The sequence below is a fragment of the Lepidochelys olivacea genome, assembly GCF_965140295.1.
Source record: "Lepidochelys olivacea isolate rLepOli2 genome assembly, chromosome: 9".
Classification (NCBI taxonomy): domain Eukaryota; kingdom Metazoa; phylum Chordata; order Testudines; family Cheloniidae; genus Lepidochelys; species Lepidochelys olivacea.
Genome location: NC_140419.1, coordinates 24,378,148 through 24,405,352, shown reverse-complemented (window position 1 = coordinate 24,405,352; position 27,205 = coordinate 24,378,148). Strand labels below are relative to the sequence as shown.

The window sequence follows — 27,205 nt, the reverse complement described above, 5'->3', positions numbered from 1 at the left end:
AAGTCCGGTTACTAATGGGACAGATGTCTGCATCATCACCATTGCCACACTCCCCACTATTGCAGCTGGCACTCTTGTCCATAATTTAGCAAGGCCAAAGTTGAATGGAAGCTGAATTTAACTACAAAACCCTAAAGGTAATAAACCAAGTATTTTGAGTGTTACAAGCAAAATTTGACCTGATTTTTACAGAACAGGGTAGTGGGGGCAGTTTGCATTACTTGTACTTTCTGTAAGGTCCTCAAACAAGCCCTAAATTCACCTATATGTTTTAAATAAAAATAGAATTATAGAACTCAAAACCTGCTATATGAATATAAAATGTGTAAACAGTGTAGTAAGTCTGATAATAGCAAGTATAAGAAGTATTTAGTAGTTTGTCTTGAAAATGTCAAATATGTTATAGGAAATTATATTTAAAACATACTGTCCTCACTTCATATAGCATTTTCAATTAATCTAAAGCTTGAGTAGGGAATAAACAAATATGTTGTAACATACATTTTTGTAATTCACAAAAAGCAACTTATACCTCCTGGATCTGACATGCTACATTTTTCTAGCTGTATTTACCATAATTTGTTCTACAAATTTTGGTCTTCAAAGCATGGACTTCAATGTAATTAATAAAGTAGCTGTCCTGCTAAATGTACAGATATTGCTGAATGTGGCTTTCTGGGCCTACCTTTTTGAGTAGTTGGTAAAGAAATGTTTGTAATCTTTTGCCACAGGGCAGAAGTGCAAAATTAGGGACACTTTTAACCTTTCCTTGAAGACACACACACACGTGCGATGAAATTATTTTTGATTTTTGGAGTGTGAATTGTTATCTGAGTACTAGATACCACAGAGTCAAGATTTTAAAAAATAACTAAAATACACCTCATTGTGAACATGTGCATGTACTGTCATTTGAGCTGTGCTTTGCTGTTCAGATATTTTGTAATTCATAACATATTTTGAATTCGTTCTGATTTCAATCTTTCAGCTCTCACTTTGAAAAATTAAGTTACATAATTCAACTGGCAACTGAGATAAACGATACTTAACAAAGGAAACTACTTTTGATGCCAGTGCTTTTTAAACATGAAACTTTATTTACCAATTCCAAAAATAAAATACAAATGAACAATTAAGATAGAGTAGTAATGTTGGCATCAAAGTAAACTCCAAACCAAATACATTTACGGGTATAGCTCTCTTATTTTGTTGAGTGGTAGGACCTTAGTAACCACAGTAGAATAAGTAAGAATGATACTAGGGAAAACACCTACTCATAAGGCAAGATACCCCTGGTTTTTTAATATCCTGCAGAATTCTACTTATTTGAATAGCTACAGGCATCTTCCTAATCCTTCATTCAACCAAATGGAAGTTAGATTGGTCAAAATGAAAATATGGGATATTTTCTTGTACCTTCTTTTCCTCTCATAATGTGTCTAATCATAAAATAGTCTTAAAGCCATTATAGAATACTACTTAAAAGAAAACTGTTTTGTTCTGACAGTTCGCACATGGGCAGTGAAAATTTTCTGTGATAATTTTTGATGCGTGTTGACTTTTCTGAACCTGCTGTGGTCATCCATAGAATGGAAAAATTACATCATTTGTGCCACTCCAGTAGTGGAATTCTTGTCAGAAGCCATTTAAAATCCTAAATGTTATTAACAATTAGTGAAGAATGTAACTGTTTAACATTTAAATATTTTGTTTTAATATTAAACAATCAGGTTCTGCTTCTGATGATTAAAAGCATTCTTTCCTGTCACAGACAATATTACTTTGCAGCAAGATAGTAGCTACCAGCAGGAAGTTTAAGATTTTAATTAAAATCTTCATTTTCAAATACATTTAGCTGTTTATTATAAGGAATGCTTCTTGCAATTTCCAAACAGTGCACAAAGCAAGATGGGGGCAATCTGGCTTCATTTTCAATTATGAAGCCGATTATATCATAACTTCACACAGCATGTAAAATACTTGGCATTTAAGAAAAGGCTTCTCAAGATGGAACAGAGAGTTGCTAAAAGATATTCTAATAGCACATTTAATTGTGAAATGTTTGGCTATTCTTTGCTGAAAATTATAGGATCAACTATTCAATCATTAAGGGCAGATTGAAGCACAGGCAATACGTGTGCTTTAGCCTAAGATCCTAATATTTGAAGATATTTTAATTTGCCATATCTCTCTGTCTTCCTATGGTGTCATACTCATATAACTCATTCAAGATGGTTAGTTTTAGAGACTCATAGAAGTGCAGGACTGGAAAGGACCTTGAAGTCATCTCATCTATCGCTCCTCAGTTAGTCTATTATTTTTTGTCACGGTCCAAGTTTCTTTGTCAAGATGTACTCAAGGTCCAGACTCCAGAGAAACATTTTCACACCGTAATAACAATAATGATAATAATAAGTATATAAAAAGATTTTGCAGTCTGTTCAAAAGCATCTGGTGGTCCAGATTTGGCCTATGGTCAGCCTATTGTCTACTCCTGTATCATGCCCCCCCACTATAATTGTGAGATCCTACTCTTATTTATATTACATACAAATATAATAAATATTAAAAGAACGTTAGAGTTGCAAAGTCAAACACTCGAAAGTTAAGAAATGCCAGATTAAGGTTGTCCATTACTTCAGTTGCAATTGAATCAGACACTAAGTATCTCAAGTTGGGCAACCAGAAAATGAGGAACATGCAGTTAGTGGCTACCTGTGAAAAATTTGGTTTCAGTGACTTAACTAGCATCACATAGGAACTCTGTAGCAGAGGGAAGAATAGAATCCAATTCTCCAGGATAGCGTTCAACTGCCTTAACCACAAGACCATCGTTTTTCTTCCAACCCTTCTCTGCCTCAATCACTATACACATTCCAGCTTCTGCAACAAATGAGGCAGAGGATCTACAGACAAAAGCCTCATTCATGACACACCCCTGAACACAGTTCATAATGTGCACTGAATGAGGCAGGGGTATGATCATATAATTAAAGGCTGTTTCATAATGCATACATGCCGGAGGGCCAAATTAAGGTTCCATGAGGCAGTATTAATTCTGGCATTTTCTACTTTTTGAGTGCCTGACTTTGCAACCTTAACATTCTTTTAACATAGGGGGGGTTTTTTGTATGTAATTTCTTAAATTTTGAAAAAAGTAAACCGAAAAGACACAAATTCCATCATGTGGAATTATGATGGCCCCCACATGGATCATCAGCAGAGTTGGGACTTTTAGAACCATGGCACAGACCTCTACCACTATATCCAGTGGAGCAACTGTAGCAATATTAGCCTTTTGTCCTCTGTTTGGGCCAGCCACTGATGGGGGATGAGACATACTATTTTACTGCTATTTGCTAGACACCAGAAGGATGTTTGAACTCAGGAATCCTGAATTAACTTCCAGGTTCTGCAAGGCAGCATGTGCTTAGATCTTTCTACCTCTGACCCTAGAATGCAACCCTTACTCCCACAACCTGTTGTCTTCTGTCTGTTCTCCCTGTTTCTGTCCCACTCTGCTCCTGTCCTTCCCTAGACTTGTCCCATTTCCCCATTATCCCTGTATTTGTCCCTGTAACATTTCCTTTCCTACATCTTTCCCCTTATTGTTAGCTAGAAGGAGGGATCACTGACAGCACAGGAGAGAGAGCCCCTCTGCTTTTGGTGTCCAGTGCTACATATTCCCCAGCAGCATGGAGGAGCAGTTGCAAGAAGTCCTGCTGGGCCCCAGGCTGAGCATGTTTGTTGTTGGTGGTACAGAGCTCTGTGAGAGTGGAGTATACTCAGCACAAATGTTCAGATAGTTTTGCTGCTAGACTCTAAGAAACCTCTAGTTAGTGCATGTAAACAGTGATTTTCAGAGCTTATAATTTGGACAAATTTTGGTGGATTTTCACTGGAACAGCAAAAGGCACCTTTCTGACCAGAATTCCTCTTGCCAAATTTCAAGTCCACATTTCCCAACAAATGCACAGGATGCGAATCAGAGCATTCTCACCATGCTCTGGGCCCATGCTTTTGCAGTAAGCTGAAGAAGAGATCTGTGACACCACCTCAGAAGATTGTCTGCCTAGGAGTTAAGATAGATTACAAGGAGAGTCAGAAACTTCCTGCTTCAGGAAATGTTCAGTAGTATCCAAATGCTGATCTCTGCAGTGTCATCTGAACAGGATATCCTCTGTCTGAGTTTACCTGCATTTCCTAGGTCTACTAGTCTCTTGCATTAGATCATTCTCTGGACAAAACTGCATGTGAGAACTTCGAGATTTCTTCAGCGTTTTACCATAGTAAATGCATGGAAAAGTAAATATAATGATTTGAGTAGTGCATTCCCTTCACAACTTAGATCCTTGTGTCTTTTCCCAGTTTTGACCACCTGGAAATCACAACACATAGAGCACATAATCAAGGACAGAGTAGCTACAAAGTGCTCATTTTGCCAGAACCTGAGAACTGGTCTTCTAGGATCACTTAAGAGCTTGTCCTGTTATAAGAAAAGGAGGACTTGTGGCACCTTAGAGACTAACCAATTTATTAGAGCATAAGCTTTCGTGAGCTACAGCTCACTTCCTCAGATGCATATCGTGGAAACTGCAGCAGGCTTTATATATACACAGAGAATATGAAACAATACCTATTCCCACCCCACTGTCCTGCTGGTAATAGCTTATCTAAAGTGATTTCCAGCACAAATCCAGGTTTTCTCACCCTCCACCCCCCCACACAAATTCACTCTCCTGCTGGTGATAGCCCATCCAAAGTGACAACTCTTTACACAATGTTATAGTGAGAAAGTATTGCAAATACAACATATATAAACCAACAGGTTGTGACAAAATTCTCATGTCTAAACACAGAAGCAATACAAAGTCTTTCCTATGAAGAACATCATTTTAGAGTCCTTTAAGGGTATTTCCAGATGAGCAGAGTAGTTCCTGAAGCAGCAAGCTTTCCAGTTCAAATAAAGAAGCTAGGCTACCATGAAGTGGACTTACTTGAATTCAGTAATGTAAAACCAAGGTGTTTGTTCATAAAGGAAGCAGACCAGAGATCAGTGGAAATAGACTCACTAGTTTCCAAATGGCCAAATCTGGAGGTTTTTTCCTGTGCAACCATTAGGAAGAGTATTTCAGAAGATCAAAAAGGAGAAGGCATCAGTACTACTGGCCACCTCGAATAAGGCTGTGGTTCTTGACCTAGTAGAACTTTTCCAGAGACCACTGTCTTTTCAGCAAACAGACTCTGCTCTCCCAGAAATGAAAAAAGTTTTATGTACTCACCATAGTTTGTCTCATGTCTCTGAGGTGTTAGAATACTTACTGTAATGAAAGCAGGATTTTCTTTGAGTTCCATTAAAGCACATCTAGTTGCCATCACAGCATTCCATTCTCTGATACAAGGCTTCTCCATATTCACTCACCCTGCAACATCGAGATTTATAAAGGGTCTGTCAAACCTCTTCCTAAATGTTAGACATCTTACTCCTATCTGGGACTTGAATGTGGCTGTCAATGCTTTGATGAAGCCACCCTTTGAACTATTAATAACCTGTTCACCTCTGAACCACTCCATGAAGATCACATTCATAGTGGCTCTTACCTGTGCCTGAAGGAATGGAACTGGGCGCTTTCATGGCTGACCCTCCAAGACTGACTTTTTCAAAGATAAAGTTTCTCTTCAACCACATCAATGTTTTTACCCAAGATTACTTTGAATTTTGATATCAATCAGTTTATCTCCTTTTCTCGCCCAAGCTTCATGAACCAGAAACCCACTTTCTAAATGAAACCCACTTAGAGCCTGTTATACAGCTGTTAATGTATCCTGCCTCCCTAAGGTCATTGCTCATTCTACAAGACTGTACTCCACATCTGTGGCCTTGCTAAAGGCTGTGTCTGTTATGGAAACATGAAGGGCTACTACATGGTCTCTGATTCACACTTTCTTGAAACACTATGCCTTGGTTGATGCTACCTGGGCAGATGTTGCCTTTGGCTCTGCAGTCCTACGGACAGCCTGAGTCTGATTTCTGAATCCCCCACCTCCTTCAGGGGGTACTGTTAGGGAGTCACCTCAAGTGGAGCACACACAGGGACACTACTCAAAAAAAAAAGAGGTTACTTGTATAGTAATTGGATTTCTTCGAGATGTGTGTCTCTATGCGTGCTCTGCTACTTGCCCTTCTCCTCTCTGCTTCAGTCTCATCTTCTTGGGACTTTGTAGTAGAGAAGGAACTGAGGGTGGTTTGCCCTCAGAGCCCTATATGTTCTTGGTATGGGGCATGAGGATATGTAGGGCACATGTGCAAGATGAACAGGCACTGCTGACAAAAATTTCCAATTGAAAGTGAATGAGGTACTCATAGAGACATGCATTTTGAGGAAGTCCAGTTACTGTACAAGGTAAATAATGTCTCCTTACCTGAATCTAATAGCTTGTCCATCTGGTTGGCTCATCCTAACTCAGATGGGATATTCTTCTGAAATAATAGGTATTCTTCATGCATCCCATAAGTCTTTTCCCTCATTCAGCCAACACAGAAATGAAGACTGAATTCTCACACTCATGTTGGGACAAAGAGATTAATCCCCAGGAAGTCAGACATTCCAACTCTCTTGGTTTTTCTATGGTGTAGCATAGACTTGTGCCTAAGACCTCCAACTGTCACATCACATATTTTCAGCATTAAACAGCATTATAAATGTAAAGTTATCTAGGTCTCTTATAGATCACCAGAAGATATCTACATTTTTTTTAGCATGGTATGCCTTTCCAAACCAAGTTAGGCCTACCTTTCCTAGTTGGGGCCTAACCACATGCTACCAGCTTTCACAGCCCATGTGTTTGAAACAATGACATCTACCTCCTTGTATTTCTTTTCTAACAGCACATGTACAATTACATGGCAAAGAGGTCTCTGATATCTCTGCTCTAAAAGGACCATGATCCTTACTTCATTTTACAAGAGGAAAAGGACATGCTCCTTTACTTTGGAGTCATTCATAACCAAGGCTGATCTCATCTAGCAAATATATTTATGTTATATTATTATTATTATTATACCATTATTATGGTATCTGAGGACCTTACTATCTTTAATGCATTTATCCTCACAACTTCCCTGTGTAATAGGGAAGTGCAATTAACCCTATTTTAAAGATGGGTAACTGAGGCACAAAGATACTATGGGCCATATTTTAAAGGTATTTAAGTACCTGAAGATGGAGCTAGGCATCTAGTAGACTTTTCAAAAGTGTGTCAGCACCTAACTTGCATTGATTTCAATGGTAGTTAGACATCTAGGTGCTTTTGAAAATTCCACCAGGCACCTATCTGGATCTTTAGCTGCTTAAATACTTTTACAAATCTGGTCCTAAGTGACTTGCCCAAGGATACCCAGGAAGCCTGTGGCAGAGGACAGAATTGAACCTAGGTCTCCCAAGACCTAGACTAGCACCCCTACCACATAATTCACCTTTCTAACATAATAGGAAATCATTTTCCCATCATTGTGTCCAAATCCTGAACACCGAAAAGAAAAAAATGTGGCACACGTTGGATGTGAGAACAGCATTAAAAAAAAAAAGCTTGATGGGATTGACCTGTTCAGAAAACACCATCTTGGTTAATTCCCTTTTACCCAAGATGGTTCTGCCTGATTGCATCCAAATGCTTCATAGCAAGGCACATCAACCACTGCTTCATTGAAGCATATTCAGCTGTAGGTAAACCCATCCCAAAAAAGATCAGAGCCCACTCATCCTGTATCGGGTCCTGAATCAAAAGGGTGACCTGAGAAAATCTGCAGGTTTACCACCAGGTCATCCTTCAACACTATAGGCCTGACCTTCAATTTTCCACCTTTGGAAGGAACCATCCTTTGGAAGGAAGATGCGCTCCAAGTAGTTCCAAAAGTACTATTTTCATGGAAGAAGTCTTATCCTTTGCCTTATTATCTGTCCTATTGATCCTTATTGCTCACTATGTTCATACTTAGCTCTGAGTGGGCAAGTTCAGGATCCAGAATGAAAATTGGTTTCTTGAACACTACATTTCTGGGACGGACTTCTCCCTCAGCCCATGCCACCTGAATTTCGCTGGGTATTTCTAAAATAATCACTACTGGGGATGAAGCAGATAGTTACTAGAAGTTATGTAAGTGGTTGCTTTAGGTATTTTTCATAAATGTAACTGTTTCAATAAGCTATGGAAGTATTCTTGTGGTGGAAGGGGTGTGGCCAAGCCCTGTTGCTGATGAATAAATTTGAACTGCCTTTGAAATTTGCTTAGAAAGAGATGTAACCCAAACAGTCACAGAAATAAAATGATCAGGTAAAATTTTTCTCACTGGGTTAATTATTGAATTTTCAAAGGTCTCTCAATAGCTTCTTAGTCACTTGAAAATGTATGTGTGGTTTTGTTAGACTGTTTAACTTTGGAGAAAAGGAAATTACCTACCCGTAGTTCTTGTTCTCGGAAGGTAATAATTATTATAATAGATCACCACTCACCCACTTTATCTTCTGAATTAGGATACTTTTTAATGTTCTGCACTATAATAGGAACTAGCAGTTGAGGCAGTTATGCCTATTATGCTGTTATGCCTCAGAAGTGAGTGTAGGCATGCATCACGCACTGAGGTGTATATTCACTCAGAACACTGAGCTCGGAATGTTCTGACCCCAGTTACGTGCAGGGAGCAGGCACCAAGGGGTGAGTACTGTAAGCATCTGAAGACAAGTATTTACAAGCAAGTTGCTTTCTTTTACTATTAACTTTTGCTAGAATAATAGATTTAAATGTTTATGTATTGCCTTTTGAACCACGAACCAATCTTTTAACAATACTGAAGACTGAGTGTAGTGCATGGTACTAAGGGTTCCACTCTTCTTGTTTATTTCCTGCCTTATTTCACACTCAGTTGTTTGTGACATTGCAGTTGATTGATTGCTATTAAAATTATTATGATGTCACAAACCGAGGACATTAAGAACTCTAGAAACAGGCTCTGTATTTTCTCCCCTTTTTTATTCCTATGAAAATAAAGAGTCTATGTAGTCATATGTTTGCATAATTTATGGTATTTAAAAGTATCCACATTTCTATTCTGAAGTACTGTTCGTTTTATTAATTTGTAATATTCTTAAATATGTATGCTTCCTTTCTTGAAACAAAAGGATGCTTCAGTAACGGTTCAGGTGTCCAGCTATAACATTTCAGTTTTGTTTTATTGTCCTGTAGCACGATGTAAGAATTACTCATGAGACACTGTCTTTCCATTCAATTATTATTCCAGTTGAAGTGACCTGGAAGACATTTATATATTTACAGAAGTAGCCTACCTGTTTTCTTGTTAGTAATTTTCATTCCCAGACCCTTTGTATTAATTAAATTACAAGAAAATAATATCTAGAATGATTTATTTTTAAGGTTAATGATATGGTCTGTTGCAGGTCCCCTCTATAGGTGTTATGTGTCCTGCACTGCACACCACGTATCCCTTTCAAAGTAGTGAACTACTTTACTTGTGTGTACACATCCTTGAAATCCAGCATTTTGGATCAAAATCCCTTATCCATAATCATTCATCAGTTCCCATTCTGGTATGTTTTCATTGTTTTCGCAAGTTTGCCTTTTCATGTAGCCTTGACTGTCTCTGGGATAAGTGTTAGGATTTAGAAAATTATTATTTTTAGTTTAATTTAAAAGTATACAGTGTTTGGATCACTTATAGTGCTACTTTTTTGTTGTAGCTTTCAGGAATAGTCTTTGGAGAACTTGTCTTCTATGTCATAGATATAAAAATAGGGTTTATGAAATGCTGCTCTTGAGCCACAATGTCCTGGACTAGTTTATACATGACATTCTTAAAAACCTTTAAAAATGATTATGTATGGACATTATTCAGCCCTGGATAATTAATGTCAAGTGGTAACCTACATTTTAATCATTTTTTGTGTACCTTGCAATGCCTTTGTCAATAAATCAGTATTAATAAGTATTAAGATAACAACTGGGATAAGGCATAGTTAATGGAAATACTTGCCTGCATAAACTATTAAAAATCTGCCTGTGGACCACACAAAGAATTATGCAGTTGTTGGTTTGACAGACACAAATGAGACTTAATCTCAATGTCAGGAACATTGTAACTAGTAATATGAATAAAAGTAGTACAAACACAACTGAACACCCACTGCTGCAGGTTCAAAAATAAGCATGTATCAAAAGTGAACCTTGTTCTCCCAAAACAAACATTCTTCTTATCCATAGGTACAGACTGGTGCATTAAAAGAGGGTGCTCTACATTTCAGAACCAACATTTTGTATGTAATGGAAGAGCCTCCTTTTCCTGGCTTTAAAGTAAACAGAAGAATTAAGGTTTCAGAGTAGCAGTCGTGTTAGTCTGTATCTGCAAAAAGAAAAGGAGGACTTGTGGCACCTTAGAGACTAACAAATTTATTTGAGCATAAGCTTTTGTGAGCTACAGCTCACTTCATCGGATGCATGCGGTGGAAAATGGAGTGGGGAGATTTTATATACACAGAGAACATGAAAGAATGGGTGTTACCATACATACTGTAATGAGAGTGATCAGGTAAGGTGAGCTATTACCGCAGGAGAGAAAAAAACCTTTTGAAGTGATAATCAAGGTGGGCCATTTCCAGCAGTTGACAAGAACGTGTGAGGAACAGTAGAGGGGGAAAATAAACATGGGAAAATAGTTTTACTTTGTGTAATGACACATCCACTCCCAGTCTTTATTCAAGCCTAAATTAATGGTGTCCAGTTTGCAAATTAATCCCAATTCAGCAGTCTCTCGTTGGAGTCTAAGTTTATGCTCAAATAAATTTGTTACAATTCTTCAACAAAAAGCTTCAAAAACAGACTCCAGCTCTCCTGCTGGTAGTACCTCACCTTACCTGATCACTCTTGTTACAGTGTGTATGGTAACACCCATTGTTTCATGTTTTCTGTGTATATAAAATCTCCCCACTGTATTTTCCACTGCATGCATCCGATGAAGTGAGCTGTAGCTCATGAAAGCTTATGCTCAAATAAATTTGTTAGTCTCTAAGGTGCCGCAAGTACTCCTTTTCTTTTTGCAGGAGAATTAAGTAACACATAGCATGCCCTATTTTTCATTCTTTGGGCACCCAAAAAACACAATTCAATTAATTGGGGTTTGGGTGCCCAAGGAATGCAGGATTAGATACAGTCATAGTCTAAAAGTTTGTCAGTGTAAGGTTTTAATACATATATTTCATAGACTGATAGATACAGAAAAGACCTAGTTCATTCCCCTGCCAGTATAAGTTTGTCCCCTACAATGTATTTTATTTGATTTTTGTCTTGTCTAGTTTTAAATGTCTTCAGCAACAGGTCTTTAGGATCTTTCTGCTCAAAAGTAACCTTATAAAATAAATACAAAGCTTTTATATATTTTATCAATTATTTTTTTTAACTATGCAACTTACACACAGCTAATATCGGCAACCTTATGTTTCTCTTCCTGTCATCCTTATCTGCCTGCTCTCCTCTACCCTGTGTTGTATTCTACATTCACTTGGTGCCTCTTGCCCTTATTTGGGGCTGAAGCCTACAACTTCTTTCAAGTGGTGTGGTTGGAACTTGCTCCTGCACAGAACAAGTTGTAGGATTAAGGCCTAAGACTGTAAGCTCTTTGAGCCTTTCTTTTGGTTTGTTTGTCCAATGTCCAACACAATGGGGCCCTGCTCCTAACTGGTGCCCCTGGGCACTACTGTCATATAAATAATAATAATTAATAATATGAATAAGTAAAGGTTGTTGGACTAAAACAGCATATCACAAAATATTTTTTATGGCTCTAGGAGTCTTGTTCCTGGAGGAAATACTTTGGAAACCAAGGATAGTAAATAAATAGCTTGTTTTAACAAATATATTTGAAACAGGAAGGCGGGTTATCTTATTTACTAGTTAAATGTTATGATTGTATGAAAGAATTTTGTACTGAAATCATATTTTTTTCTGTGAACTAGAACAGTGGTTCTCAAAGCTGGTCCACCACTTGTTCAGGGAAAGCCCCTGGTGGGCCGGGCTGATTTGTTTACCTGCCATGTCCGCAGGTTCGGCCGATCGCGGCTCCCACTGGCCGCGGTTCACCGCTCCAGGACAATGGGAGCTGTGGGAAGCGGAGCGTGCCGAGGGATGTGCTGGCTGCCCTTCCCACAGCCCCCATTGTCCTGGAGTGGCAAACCGCGGCCAGTGTGAGCCGCGATCGGCCGAACCTGCGGATGTGGCAGGTAAACAAACTGGCCTGGCCCCCCAGGGGCTTTCCCTGAACAAGCAGTGGACCAGCTTTGAGAACCACTGTACTAGAACATACTTGACTGAAAAGAACCATTTTAGTGTACCCTGGAAAAGATACAAGCATGTTGACATAAAAGTCATTTGACTGACTAGTGCCATTGCATTCTTAAATACTTGACATGCTAAACTAGCCAATCTCATTTTACCATAGAGAAAACAGGCATCAGTATGTACCCTTTAAACTTGCAGGGGCATTCTGGTTGTGATGTAATCTCTCTTTATTGGCACCCAGATGCATGCAACTAGGGAAAGCTGATAAAAACTCCTATTATTAGAAGTTCTAAAGAATGAGACTGAACTTCTGTAATAAACATCTTATATTTCTTATTATACCACCTAACTACTGAAAGAGTCGTAACCATCATCCAATAAAACAAATAAAGGCTTAAAGTATCACAAAAGATATGTTTTTACTATGGGATAACTAATGCATGTTCTCTATCTTGTGGTAAAATCCCAGGGGAGACAAGGCACTGTAGTTGTTATCGTGAGGTGTGAGGTCAGTACTATTCCCCCACTTGTGGTTGACCTGTCATATTTACTTTGTGGTAAACATGACCTGTGCCTTGTTTCTACTTGGCTCTTATGGCAGTATAGCTAATATGTATTAGTTATCCCACAGTAAAAAAACCCATCTTTTTGTGGTGAAGACATAGCATATGATTCTTCAACAGTAATAATTAAAATGAGTAACAAAATGAAAAATAAAATCTGATATTATTCTCAAAGACTGTATGTCTGAACTAAGTTTTTAAAATATACTTTTAAAAGGGCTATTTCCATGGATGTCTCCACTAAAGCTCTACGAACCCTTCCAGCTTTGATTTCAAAATGGTTTATACATTTTTTTGTATTTCAGAAATAGGGTCTGAGGCTTCAAAGGTTAGAAAGGTTTGGGTTCAAATAAACCCTTGTTGCTCATTGTTGAATTTTGTTGTGAATACATAGGAAAGGTACAGGTTTACTGGGGTGGGAAAATACCATGGACCAAATTCAGCCTAGGTATATGTAGGAATACCACTCACTGAAGTCAAAGCTGCAACAGGTGGTCAGAATCTGCTCTGTCCACTCTCAGCAATAATCAGTTTGCTGCATTCTGTGCTAGTTGTAATTGATCAGATTTTTGGGTGCCCCAAAACAAAGCCATCTTCAGAGATATAAATCAGTTCTGCAACCATCAGGCAAAACAATATACTTTTTAAAGCAACATTGTCTCCTTGGAGCTTTAAGGATTTATACTTTTAACATGTGTTTTAGATATGAATAAAATCCTAAAAATTATTTTACTTGTTTTATAGTTATCTTTGATAGTTAATTATCTGGATTACTTCATTCAAATATCAAAAGTGAATAATGAAATAGTTTTGTTAATGTTTTATTTTTCATATAACAGACAATTTTGAGTTAATGGACATAAAAATATATAATAACAAATGAACTTTATTTTTTTAAAACTCATGAGCTCCAGTCTACCACAGGTGAGACTCTTAACCTGCATGGAACCCTTTTGAGTTCAGTGGGACTACACGCAGGCGTAAGACTGCCCATATAGATCAAGTTTTAGGACTGGCACCATGTAATGTGGTGTTAAATGTACTGAACTGAAAAAATGGGAAGTTTATCCTGAATATTTGAAAAAGAAAATATTTAGTCTCAGAGTGGGACTTTGTGTGGTAACTTTCATCTTGGAAATATGTTTGGAAAATGGAGGTTATGGAAATTCGGATTATTTTTACTATTCTGGTGCTAATGTGTGTCTTTCTAATAAATCCATATGAATTTTATTTTGAGATCTAAGAGAAATTGTACATTATTATTTATTAAAACTAGTATTATTCATCCTGTAATATCCATCAATATCTGACCAAAAAACCCTGAAAAAAACAGAAAACAAACCCCAACGTGAGCTTTTAGGAGTTTATTTTCATTTTACTGCTCAGGGAGTTTACAAATAAAAGGTTAGTATTAATGGAACTTGTATGCATAAATCCCTATGCTTATTCATTTCAAAAGAAGGATCACTCACATTGCATTTCATGCTTAATATTTCAACAGCCTAGTGCAAGTTGCCTGAGAGTAGATGCATTGGAAAAGCCACCTCTTTCATCCATGTTTTCAGCAGAAAGATGCAGTGCTGATGTAAATATCTTACAATGGCTTTGTACCTTAACTAAAATTATAGATTGAGTCCTTAACAGAAGACAGGCATTGGGATTATGGCAATGTCTTTGTATTTTAGAACGTAAATTTATTAACATTTTACATATTTTTTTCCTCAGAAGTATCCAGACTGAATCAAAGGCTGGTAGAATTCCAGAGGGATAAAGTGTCCCTCCTGGAGGATGTGAAACATTTGAAGTTGGTGTCCGAAACAGTTAAGCTGAAAAGTCAGCAGCTTCAGACTTCACTCCAACAAGAGAATGAATTACAAAACAGATGTCATGAATTACAGAAGGAAACATTAGGTGAGAGATTGAGTTTTTGTGTCTTAAGCAAATCACTAGCTGCAATGAAATGGAAAATCAAACTACTTTCTAAATTTTACTCATACCCCATAATGTTGTTGTTAGTATCATTGAGGTAGCACTGAAAGGCCCTAATCGGATCCCATTGTATTAGGCATTGTGCAGACAAACAGGAAGACATGGTCCCTGCCCAAAGAGCTTACAATCTAATTTGAAACAAGACACAAGTGAGTGAAACAAACAGAAGGAGGACAGAGAGGAGAAGGGGTGAGGGCATTGGTAGTAAGATTACACAGTTACATCGGCTAGCTGTTGCAAAACTTGAAGATTCTAAATAATTTGAAAGCATTTTTAAAACAAATATTAGCTGTCTTCAATTACCCTAGCCATTGTTAGCTGGTTGATTTCTTGTAGACATCACAGTGGAGGTATAACTTTATAAACTTTTATACATTTTTCACATTTAATTATTAGTTTTCTATGTAAATTTAAATGTTGTAAAGTTTACATATAGAACACTATAACTAAGCTGATGCAGGGGCTCAGTAGTGTCTGTGTATGGTTATTAATCTTACAGTTTTCTGCAGTGCCTGTGTGCCAATGCTGCACAGGTATATTAGATCTGCATTATGAGGCCCATAGTAGACTGTAAGGAATATCACTTTGCTCTTTGTGGATTCTAGAAGCTCTTTTTGGAAACTGGTTTTTCTTTCCATCTTCTTTCCAATTATGGTGAAAAACTTTAATAAAAAAGATTTTTTTTTTAGCAAGATGCTCTAAAAACGGTCTGGCTTTGGGGAATTCACTCTTCAAAAATAAATGGTTACTAATTACTTTTCTATTTTAATAGCTATTAAAGCACTGCCCATTTTTAAGCAAGGTTTACATTCTGTTCACAACTCCATCTGGAGACTGATATGTTTAGAACATGTACAGATTGTGCTATTCTAGATACAGCTTTGACTCATCCAAATGGCACTGTTATTACAGAGCAAACTGCTGCATGCAGAGTATGTAATTTCAAATCTAAAACAGCAGTTCTTATTGTTAATGGTGTTGAATGAATTTCACTCCAAAGCCTTACATCAGTGATAATATTTAATGTGGGATTGAAAAATAGTAGGGCACAGATGGCTTTTACTGACTTGTCATCCCGTATTAGTGAGAACAGTCTTTATTTTGTTAGGGATTCGTGGTACTCTTCTACTCTTAAAAATCCTGGAATGTAAAAACACATGAAAGATCTCAAAGTGGGCAAACAATACACAGAGGATGGTGAATATGAGCCAGTGACTTTGAGACCCAGTCCACACAAGTCATAGAGGTTTAATACTTCTCCCTTTTTTGGTGTTTAGTTTTATTCACAAAATGAACTTTAAATGAAACACAAAATCCAGTTCAAGCCTTTTCTTCAGGATTAGCTGCTCCCAGAATTCCTCCCTGTGGACTGCTGAGTTTACACCTTGTATCTTCTGTCTTAGAGAGCCACTGTCTTACATCTGGGTAGAGTAATGTAACAATGAAATAGCAAAATACATGTAATGCTATCCAGTAGGCTCATCAACTGCTAACGGGTTAGGGTGAGTTCAGGTAAATGCTGCTACCCAGTTACAGTGAGGTTTTTTCCTCTTTTACCTCAGAAATCTTTGACATTTTCAGTCATTGGACACTACTGACTCATCTTGGTGACCTAACTGGGTGCAAATAAATGCACTGTTATGGTTTAAATCTCTTCTCAAACTATCCTTAAAGAACTGTAATAGACACACACATCTCTGCCTTCAGAAACCTCACAAGCTGTTCTCTTTTTCCCTCTTTAATATATATGTAAAATACTGGGAAACAGTCTGGACTAAAATGCCAGCAGTGTGCAGACAGCATTTGCTGTACCTATTTTTGCATCAAGAGCAAACATTACTATCTCTTAGCTGTGTGAAGGAAGTGCCTGGATAAAGAGGAAAAAGCTAACAAAAAACTCAAATAGGATGGACTTAATGTTAGTGGGGGGGGGGAAGTTCAACATGTTAATTTTAACAAGGAGGATAGGAGATAAAGTTATATGCCCCTAGACCACTAAGGTTCTCCTAACTGCTACTGGAAACCCAGATAGGCAACAGCTCCTAAAAATGCCTCCTTCCATATACAGTTGACAAGGTGGTTTCTCCACTCTTAATGGATGTTGATCTAGCCAAAATGGTCTATGCATTTGTAGTTTCCAGGCTTGACTATTACAATAAATATGAACATAAAGGCCCTATAAAATCTTCATCTTGTCCACAATGCAGCATCCTACCCATTCATCAATATAAGCACAAACACATCACTCCTGTGCTCTGGAAGTTACATTGGTTCCCCATTGAATACCAGATCAACTGGATAGTCTGGGATCTAATTTTTAAAGTTGTCAAAGGGGACTGGATCATCTCAGAGATTTGCTTCCTCTTTTAGATGATGTACAGTGACAACTGCACTCTTCAGGCAGGGAACTGTCAACAAAAATAGTGAGTCTTATGGGAGAGTGGGACAGAGCTTTCTTTCTCACTGGCTCCTGGTTATCAAGCTCACTAGCATAAGAACCCAGTATGACCCAAATTCAGAATGTAAAACCTGTTTCTCCTCCATAACCTTCCCATGATGATGAAGATGTGTTTTGTTTAAAAAAGACATAATGTCATGCTTGGCAGCAGAGAACTAAAAACTGCGTTAAATGTGTACAATTTTTGTAAGATGGAGACTGCGATGATGAATGAGTTATAAATACTTTAAAAGACAGATTTTTAATGTGTTAAATTATGGTTTTGCCTGCATTTTGTCTAGATTCTGCATGCCCCCTTTGACTGATGGACTACTTTAGGATTAATTTAACACTTTGAATGTAAAATTCAGTACTACTCACATTTCACAAAGAAATATTGTATGAGGTTCCTTAATTATTGTCAGTAGGCTGGGATTATTATTACTGAACTACAGTGCTCTTGTCTAATTTCTCAAGTGTTTGCTTTTCTTTTCTTGCTGCACAGTCGCACACTTGGACATACATGTGAGGGTAGGAGGTGCACAAATTCAAAAGACAACGGAGGAAAAGGAAAATGAGTCAGGCACACATAACAGCTTAGAAATGCCGAATGTCAAGCATATTTGAAAATGTACAGCATGAAGAAAGCAGTCACATGAAAGATGGGTTTTGCAGGCAGTGATCTAAAAACCAATATGAGGGTAATAATTTTACAAATCTGAACTGTTCTTAAACAATGTCTCCAATGTATGATGCACCAAATGTGCTTTCCTTCATTAGGCATAGAAATATCTTTGAACATCTATGTAGCTCTTTCTTTTGTTCCGATCAATATGCCTGTTCTTCCTCTTGAACAAATATTTATTGTGAGAAATGCAAAGAATACTTCAATGTTTCTTATCTCCCTTTACCATAAATTCCTTGGAAAACCTTTTAACTCTTCAAGATCACGGGTGCCACAGGACAATTGTTAGAGTTTAGTAGTCTTCTCTAATAACTTTCTTTTAAAATTAACTTTTGTTTGATTTTCTTTAACAGCTGTCTAATCCAGTGGTTCCCTAACTTGTTCCGCGACTTGTGCAGGGAAAGCCCCTGCCGGGCCAGTTTGTTTACTGGCTGCGTCCGCAGATTCAGCCGATCGCGGCTCCCAGTGGCCGCAATTCGCTGCTCCAGGCCAATGGGAGCTGCTTGAAGCGGTGCGGGCTGAGGGACATACTGGCTGCCACTTCCAGCAGCTCCCATTGGCCTGGAGCAGCGAACCGCAGCAACTGGGAGCCGCGATCGGCTGAATCTGCGGACGCGGCAGGTAAACAAACTGGCCCGGCCTGCCAGGGGCTTTCCCTGCACAAGTGGCGGAACAAGTTTGGGAACCACTGATCTAATCTAATCATATTGCTGCTCTCATTAAAAATAAGAGGGAAAGGGCTAGATTCCTCTGACTACAAAGTCCATTTAGCACCACATAAGTGCCCCCGAGAAACTAACAGAGAGAGTTGCTCTCCAAGCAAGAATTTGAAAATTAATGGAAAATCAAACATACTAGTTTGTTGGGCTTCATTGGCAGCATGGCCATGAGATATGGGAAGGAATTCTGGGCTGAAGAGAGAGGGAACAAAGTCTTTGAATGCGGAGAGAAAAAAGTTTTGAGCAGCAGGGAGACACAAAAATGGAGAGAGTCAAAAGGCCCAACAGTGGCAAAATACAGAAGAAAGACAGATGGGCTATAAATGGCATAACATTATCAAATGGGTTTTAAAAATCCTCATTTGTGAATTTTCAGCCACTGACAGGATCCATATTTTTATTTAAGTATAAAGGGTTGGGTTTCTTAAAAAAATGTTCTAAAATGTGTGTTAAACTAGAGTCAATTAAGGGTTGCATTCACCCCAGTGAAAAGGACCAGTGCAAGGACTATGTACCAACTGGGTCCCACTTAAGCCCTATTTCGGCATTATTCTGGCCCTCTGAACAAAAATGTTTTTTATCCTAACTGCACTGCTATATACCTCTGGCTTAGCTTACCCAAACCGATTTTTAAAATTTATTTTATAATCCTGCAGTCTAGTATTCTTTTTGCTTTGTTACTCAGTTACTCAGTGCTATACACTGTTAATGGCTTTAATATTTTATTATTATTATTATTTATTTGTACTACCGATAGTACCTAGAGGCCCCAACTGAGATTGGATTCCCATTGCGGTAGGCATTTTTCTGACATATAGTAACAGTCTGTTCTTCTTCGAGTGCTTGCTCATGTCCATTCCATATTAGGTGTGTGTGCTCGCCACATGCACTGGTGATGGAAGTTTTTCCCTCAGTGGTATCCTCAGCAGAACAGCTTTGGCACCCCCTGGAGCGGCGCGCATATGCTGTGGTATAAGGGACACCGCCGGCTTCCCCCACTCTCAGTTCTTTCTTTCCACCAGTGTTGGTGCTGGAACGTCTGCTGCTTCGGCTAGCATCGCATTTCGTTCAGTGTTTCTTCCGAAAGTTTCCTGTACAATAGTTGTAAAATAGTTAATAGTTCCCTTATTATTAGTTCTAGTTTAGTCAGTCCCGGACGGGACTCAGCCTAGGGATGGGGCATGCCCCGGTCCCCATGCTTTAAGCCCTGCAATCATTGTAAGTGGCCCATGCCCATCAGCGATCTGCACGCTAGTTGTTTGAGGTGTCCAGGCGAAGGACACATAAGCGACAAGTGTCACATCTGTAAATCCTTTAAACCCCGAACAAAAAAGGAGAGAGACATCCATCTCAGAGCACTCCTGTTGAAGTCAGCGCTGACCCCGACACCGTAGCAGAGGTCTGACTCGGCCCCCAGCACCGCAGCATTGGTGCGGAGCGCCACGCCAGTGTCGTCTTTGAGCTGGCACTGGTCCCCCCCTCCCCAGCTCTGGCCAAGGAACTGAAGAGAACCACAAGGGGAAGATCTCCCACTTCCCATAAGGGAAAGGACAGGGCTGGAGGAAAGCCAAGACCCATGTTGGACAGGTCAACACCTCTGTCAGGGAGTCGGGCCCCAGCTCAAGTTGAGCGGTCCAGCCCATCCCATCCCATCCCTGCCACCCTGGACAGTGACAAGGGCCTCCGTCATCTAGATGTCCCGTCTACACCCAAGGCCCTGCAGGCAGCGCAGGAAATCCTGATGCTACCAGTTTTGCCCACACCAGCTCCAGGTACCTCGGTACAAGAGTAAACCCACCTTGGGACCTTACCGTGTGTCCCCACCTCAGGGCACCGCTCCTTATTGCCTGCTTGGAGCCATCATGCCTTGGAAGCAGGGAGGCAGGCTCAACGAAGCCCTCTTCGGTCTCCGGACCCGGGCACCCACAAAGGGATTCGAGGTGTGGCTCGCCGGTAACCTGGCACAGACCTGCTGAGGCATGTGCCCCTCTGGCAAGAGCATCGAGATTGGCCTTTTGTGTCTCCAAGGCCTTGGCACTGGTCACGCGAACCGTCGTTTGAATGTGGCCACCAGTCACCAACCAGCCGATGCCCGTCACCGAGACGCAGATCCCTGCGGTTGGGGAGATCCTCCCGACGACCGGCCCAATTCAGCTCCTGGTCCCGTTCCATGTACCGGTCGAGCAACATGAAGCATAGATTGCTGGATTACCGATGCCGATCTGCCAAATGTCGACAGTCCCCAAGTTCCCGCATGATAGACTTGTCTCGGTCGGTCAGGTCTATGTAAAGGTGTAGCGGCTGGCACTGCACAGAGAGGGAATGCCTGTCTGCCTGATCATGGTCGCCTGGTAGAAACCACTGAGCAGGAGTCCTTGACAGCGGGACAAGCCCTGGCACCAGCGGTACCATCTGCATCTTTGGCACCGCAACCGACCCCATGGCCCCAAGGCCGGTGGCCGGTGGTGGCCTGGTACCCCTGGAACCCCCCAGCCCTCGCAGACAGTCCGGTTAGTGGTGGGGGCCTCAGATAGGCCATTGGCCTGAGCTTCCCACCGTCCACCAGAGTGGAGGCCCCAGAATGCAGGACCCCCGGGCCCAGGAGGACCCAGGGGAACAGTTGGCTGGACCACCAGGGGACGTGGCAGATCCCATGGCACTGGCTTTGTCCTCATCATCACCAGACGAGGCTATCACGGGTCCCCCTCACCCAGTTCTGCAAGATGATGCTAAGGCTCATCAGGAACTAATGAAGAGGGTCGCTTCCAACCTTGGGCTCCTGGTGGAGCAGCTAGAGGAGTCATCAGACTCCCCGTTTGATGTCCTTTGCTCCATGGCACCTGCCAGGGTGACTTTACCCCTACATGAAGGGGTATCGAAAATTACTAATGCCCTATGGCAAACCCCCTCCTCCCTGACCCCCATCTCAAAAAGGGCTGAATGCAAATACTTTGTGCCAGCTAAAGGCCACAAGTACCTCTACATGCATCCGGCCCCAAACTTCCTTGTAGTTGAGGCTGTTAATCAGAAGGCGAGGCAGGATCAATCCGGGGCTACGCCCAAAAATAAAGACTTAAAGAGACTGGATCTGGTTGAGTGAAAAATTTATTCGTCTTCCAGCCTTCAATGGAGAATGGCCAATCACCAGGCCCTCCTTGGCCGCTACGACTATAAATGTGGCAGCAAGTTCGAGGTTTCGCTTCCCAAAGGATCCAAGAAGGAATTCTGGGCGATCCTCGAGGAGGGCATGTCTGCGGCCAGAGCAGTCCTCCAGGCGGCTTCAGACATGGTGGACTCTGCAGCTCACACCATTTGCATACAGAGGGCATCCTGGCTGCTTCTCTCTGGCCTGTCAACAGAGGCTCATCAGTCAATGCAGGACCTCCCCTTCGATGGCAAGGTCCTGTTTGCAGACCAGACAGACAGTAAGCTGCATGGGCTAAAGGACTCCCACACTACCCTGAAAACTCTAGGGCTGCACGTCCCTGGTCCAGCCCATAAGTGATTCAAACCTGGCCACTAGCTCAGGGCCAAGGGGGCCAACCCCAGCAGGAGCTGCCCCACAAAAAGAGCTGGGGCTACAAACACCACCTGAGCCACCCACCTTCACCCTGTGCTCAATTAGGCTCGACCCACAATAAGCAGCGGGGGCAAGCGAGCATTTTGAGGGTGCAACTGAGGGTGACCTACCGGACTATACCCCAGATCCATGTCTCCTGCTTTTCTCCAACTGCCTTTCTTTTTTCCTCCTGGCATGAACCACTATAACCTTGGACTGCTTGGTCCTCATTTCAGTGGTACAGGGTTATACCCTCCAGTTTCTTTCTACCCTCCACCCCGCTTCCCTGTCCCTCTTCAGGAACCCCTCTCATGAGAGTCTCCTCGCACAGGAGGTGGCAGAGTTGCTGCAGTTGGGTGCGGTGGAAGAGGTTCCTCACAAATACAGGAACAAGGGTTTCTATTCCTGGTACTTTTTAATCCCAAAGGCCAAGGGGGGGGGGGGGGGTCTACGGCCCATCCTGGACCTGCAAGAGCTGAACAAATACCTAAAGAAACTGAAGTTCCACATGGTCTCCCTGGCCTCCATCATCCCCTCCCTGGATCCGGGAGACTGGTATGCCACCCTTGACTTGAAGGACACATATTTCCACATAGCGATCTTTCAAGGTCTCAGACGCTTCCTATGATTTTTACCAAAGGTGGTGTCTTCCATCCTTGTTAATCAGGACATCTTCCTCTCTGTGTTTTGTCCCAAGCTGCACACCTCTGGGGAGGAAAGGAGGCTGCACGCCCTGGACATCAGATGTGCCCTGCCGTTTTACCTGGAGCGTACCAAGCCCTTTTATTGGTCGACGCAGCTCTTCATTGCGACAGCGGACATGATGAAGGGCATTCTGATGTCATAGCAGAGGATTTCCTGCATCACCTCCTGCATCCAGACATTTTACGATCTGGCACAGGTCCCACCACCGCCAATTGTGAGGGCCCACTTGACCAGAGCTCAGGCGTCCTCGATGGCCTTCCTGGCCCACTTTCCCATCCAGGACATTTGCAGAGCTGCAATGTGGTCTTTGGTTCACACGTTCACATTGCATTATGCCATCACTCAGCAAGCCAGGGACGACGCTGGGTTTGGCAGAGCTGTGTTGCAATCTACACATCCGTGAACTCCTACCCTCCTCCAAGGGTACCGCTTGGGAGTCACCTAATATGGAATGGACATGAGCAAACACTTGAAGAAAAGAGTTACCTTTTCTGCAACTGTTGTTCTTGGAGATGTTGCTCCTGTCCATTCCATAACCCGCTGTCAGAGTTTCCGGCAAGAAGGAACTGAGAGTGGGGTGAGCCAGCAGTGCCCCTTATACTGCGGCATGTGCATGCCACTCCAGAGGGCGCCAGAGCCAGTCCCCTACAGATGACCACTGAGGGAAAAACTTCCATCACCAGTGCATGTGGTGAGCATACACACCTAATATGGAATGGACAGAGCAACACATCTCGAAGAACACCAGTTATGGAAAAGGTAACTCTCTTTCCTTGCTCCAAAGAGTTTACAATCTAAGTAGACAAGATAGTCTAAAGGTGGAAGGAGGCTAAGAGAGGTTAAGTTTTGTCATTTGGCATACAATGGAAAATCTCCCAAAATTTAAATCTGAAAGATGGCTGTTCCTGCAGCCCGGATGTCCTAGTAAGAAGTAAATACAAATTGAAATTATTTAAATTCAGTCTAAGTACTGTATTTTTTTATTGATTTGAGGAATAACTAGCAGGGGAAAATTGTTATGGTTATACCATTTAGAGCCAGCGTGTTAATTATATAATTGCATGGTTTTTTTCCACAATTACTGTAGTAATTTTTAAGGAGCCGTGTGCATAAATGCTTATTTTTTTTTCTAATCTCTGATTCTTTTCCCAGAGGTCAGTATGACCAGCAAACTATTCAACTGACTTTCTTTTTCCCCTCAGGAAGTCTTTTATACCTTTTAACTTTCAGTAAACATACACAAATTGTGACAAGTCATGGGGCAATTAGATCATTTTTATATGTACATTTTTTGTAAAAATCTAGCTTGGAAGACTTTCAGTGTGTTTCTGTAACTTTCAAAACAGCTTGTCCCACAAGACTGGCCTGAAGAGAAAATATTTGTATTTTGCCATACAGACTTTTCAAGGGATTAATCTGTGTAAAGGAAAAAGAGAAAAATATGGAAATATCTCTTTCTCAGGTATACTTCAATATTTCATTTAGAGTTGAAAATGAAAAATGCCAGTATGCTGCATGTTAAATTTCCAGTGGTGCTATACTGCATGTTTGCTCTCTGCTCTGGGGTTGCAACACTGTTCAGGTTACCCCTCCCACCCCCCAAACAGAGTGGCCAGGCCAAATTTGTGTGAGTGATGTTGAGACCTGGCACATGGGGTCAGAGCACCACTCACTCAAATTTGGCCTGGTTGGCCCCCTCGTCATCATGATGGAGGGGCGGTTGGACCAAACCCAAGTGATGCTGCAACCCCATTCACCAGGTCACAGCACCTAAAGTAGGAAGCCGAGCTCAGCCAGCCCTGCAGGGCCGGAGGCGCAGCTGTCTCTGCTGAGGTAGGTGCCCATGACATTCCCTGTCCTCCAGGCCTCCCACACAACCCTTCAACAATTCTGGTGACTCGTTTTTGAGTAACCCTGCTCCAGACCTTTTATTATTTTATATACTTGTATTATGCCCTCTCATTTGTCTCCTTTCTTGGGTAAACAATCCCACTCTTTTAAATCTTTTTTTTTATATGAGAGTTTTTCTAGGCCCATGACCATTTTTACGTCTTCTCTGAACCCCGACTTGTTCTGCAGAGTTCTTTGAGATGGGATGACCAGTACTGCACCTAATATTCAGATGAGGTCACACCATTTTATATAAGGCATTATAATATTCTCAGTGTTATTCACCATCCCATTCCTTATGCAATCTAACATCTTATTTGATTAATTGACCTTAGCTTCACATTGATACTGACTCTGTGACAGGTATCAAGGTCCCACATTGGCAAGGAGGGGTTAATGATGACGTGTGGATGGGATTTTTTTTTTCAGGAGAACAGGCCTTTAGGTGTCCGTCATGTTTCCTTCCTTTACTCCCTGCCATTCCAAAAGCCTCATGCAGTGATGAGGTAATCTTCTCTCTGGCAAAGAGGGTTGGATGTGGGTCCCTCTGGAGCTCAGTGCTGCTTCTTCATGTTTCCTACCCAAAGGGATGAGGAGGCTTCCACTGCACAGCTCACAGACCCAGCAGCTCAGAAATGTAAACTTTGGCTCCTCTGCCTGGTAATACATTACACAGCCATCAGGCTGGCAGATGAGTTTCTGTTCTGATTTTCCAGTTTTTGTTCACCAGCATGCATACTGTAATGTATTAATTTTAGAGTACTGAATGCCACTGTCCCCAGCTAGGATGTGGCAGGCCAATGCAAATAGGTCAGTTGTTCTACTGTCGCTATTCAAAAAAATCTATGCCTTTCGTTTACCAAAAGATGCTCTAGTTTTGGAGCCATTTGTCCAGTCTTAGAAGATCCTTACTTTTTCTTAGTATAGGTGGAGTTGGTAGCACCACCAATAGTTAGGGTTGTCCAGCTCCTCCCATTGTAATACCCTGTTTTTGGTTGCTTGTAACTTTGCCAAACTTGAACCTTTCTGGCTGAAATTTGCCAGTATTGCCAAAGCTGTCCATTGCTTATTAGATATTGGGACCATAGAACCTATTTTCTCTCACCAGGAATTCTCAAGTGCGTTCTCCTTGTTAGTTGTAATTATAAAAAAGAATGAAGGATTAGGGGCAATGTTAGACTTAAAGCATTTCAACTAAAATGTGAGAAGGACTTCCTTCAGGTTAGAGACGTTACTTTTCATTCTGGCTGTGACAGCCATCAGTAGATCTGGTGGACATAAATCTTCATACTCCTGCGTGGCCTTCCCAGCATCAGTTCCTCATATTCTTTGTTGTACAGAACCATTTACCTGTATAGGGTGCTGCCATTTGGACTGTGCTAAGCCCTGAAGGTATTTCCAGAGATCTTCATTATTGTCATGGCAGACCTGATACCATTCTACTCAAGGCTTTATACAAAGAGGAGTAGTAATTTCACAGATAATAATAATTCAAGAGCTCATGTTAAATGGTTTAATCATAAACCTAGAAAAAATCATCTTCATACCAGCAGATCCTTTATTCCAGGGGTGGGCAAACTTTTTGGCCTGATGGCTACATCAGGGTATGGAAATTGTATGATGGGCCATGAATGCTCATGAAATTGGGGGTAGGGGTGTGGGAGGGGGTGAGAGCTCCAGCTGGGGGTGTGGGCTCTGGGTGGGGCCGCAAATGAGGAGTTCAGGGTGCAGGAGAGAGCTCTGGGCTGGGGCAGGAGGTTGGGGTGTGTGTGTGTGGGGAGAGTGAGGGCTCTGGCTGGGGGTGCGGGCTCTGGGTTGGGGATAAGGCATTTGGGGTGCAGGAGGGGGCTCCAGGCTGGGACTGAGGGGTTCGGAGGGCAGGAGGGGGATCGGGGCTGGGACAGACTGTTGGGGCATGCGGGGAGTGAGGGCTCTGGCGGGGAGTGCAGGCTTTGGGGTGGGGCCAGGGATGAGGGGTTTGGGGTACAAGAGGGGGCTCCAGGCTGGGATCAAGGGGTTTGGAGGGTGGGAGGGGGATATGGGCTGTGGCAGGGGAATGGGGTGTGGGGCAGGGCTCAGGGGTGCAGGCTCCAGGCAGCTCTTACCGCAAGCAGCTCCCGGAAGCATGTCCCCTCTCTGGCTCCTGTGCGGAGGCACGGCCAGGTGGCTCTGCATGCTGCCCTGTCCACAGGTGACGCCCCGGTGCTGCGGGGGTGGCGTCTGCAGACGGGGCAGTGTGCAGAGGCAGTGCACAGAACCGCCTGGTCATGCCTCTGCGTACTACATAGGAGCTGGAGGGGGGTCATGCCAGCT

General features: G+C 41.6%; 1 protein-coding gene across 1 annotated transcript in view; it reads left to right on the top strand.

Moving 5' to 3' along the window:
- LEKR1 (leucine, glutamate and lysine rich 1) overlaps positions 1-27,205 on the top strand; it is a 122,534-nt gene that overhangs the window by 47,368 nt on the left and 47,961 nt on the right. Inside the window, exon 6 of the mRNA XM_084638695.1 lies at positions 14,634-14,819. Coding sequence (XP_084494821.1) covers positions 14,634-14,819 — 186 coding nt within the window. The remainder of the gene's footprint in view (positions 1-14,633; positions 14,820-27,205) is intronic.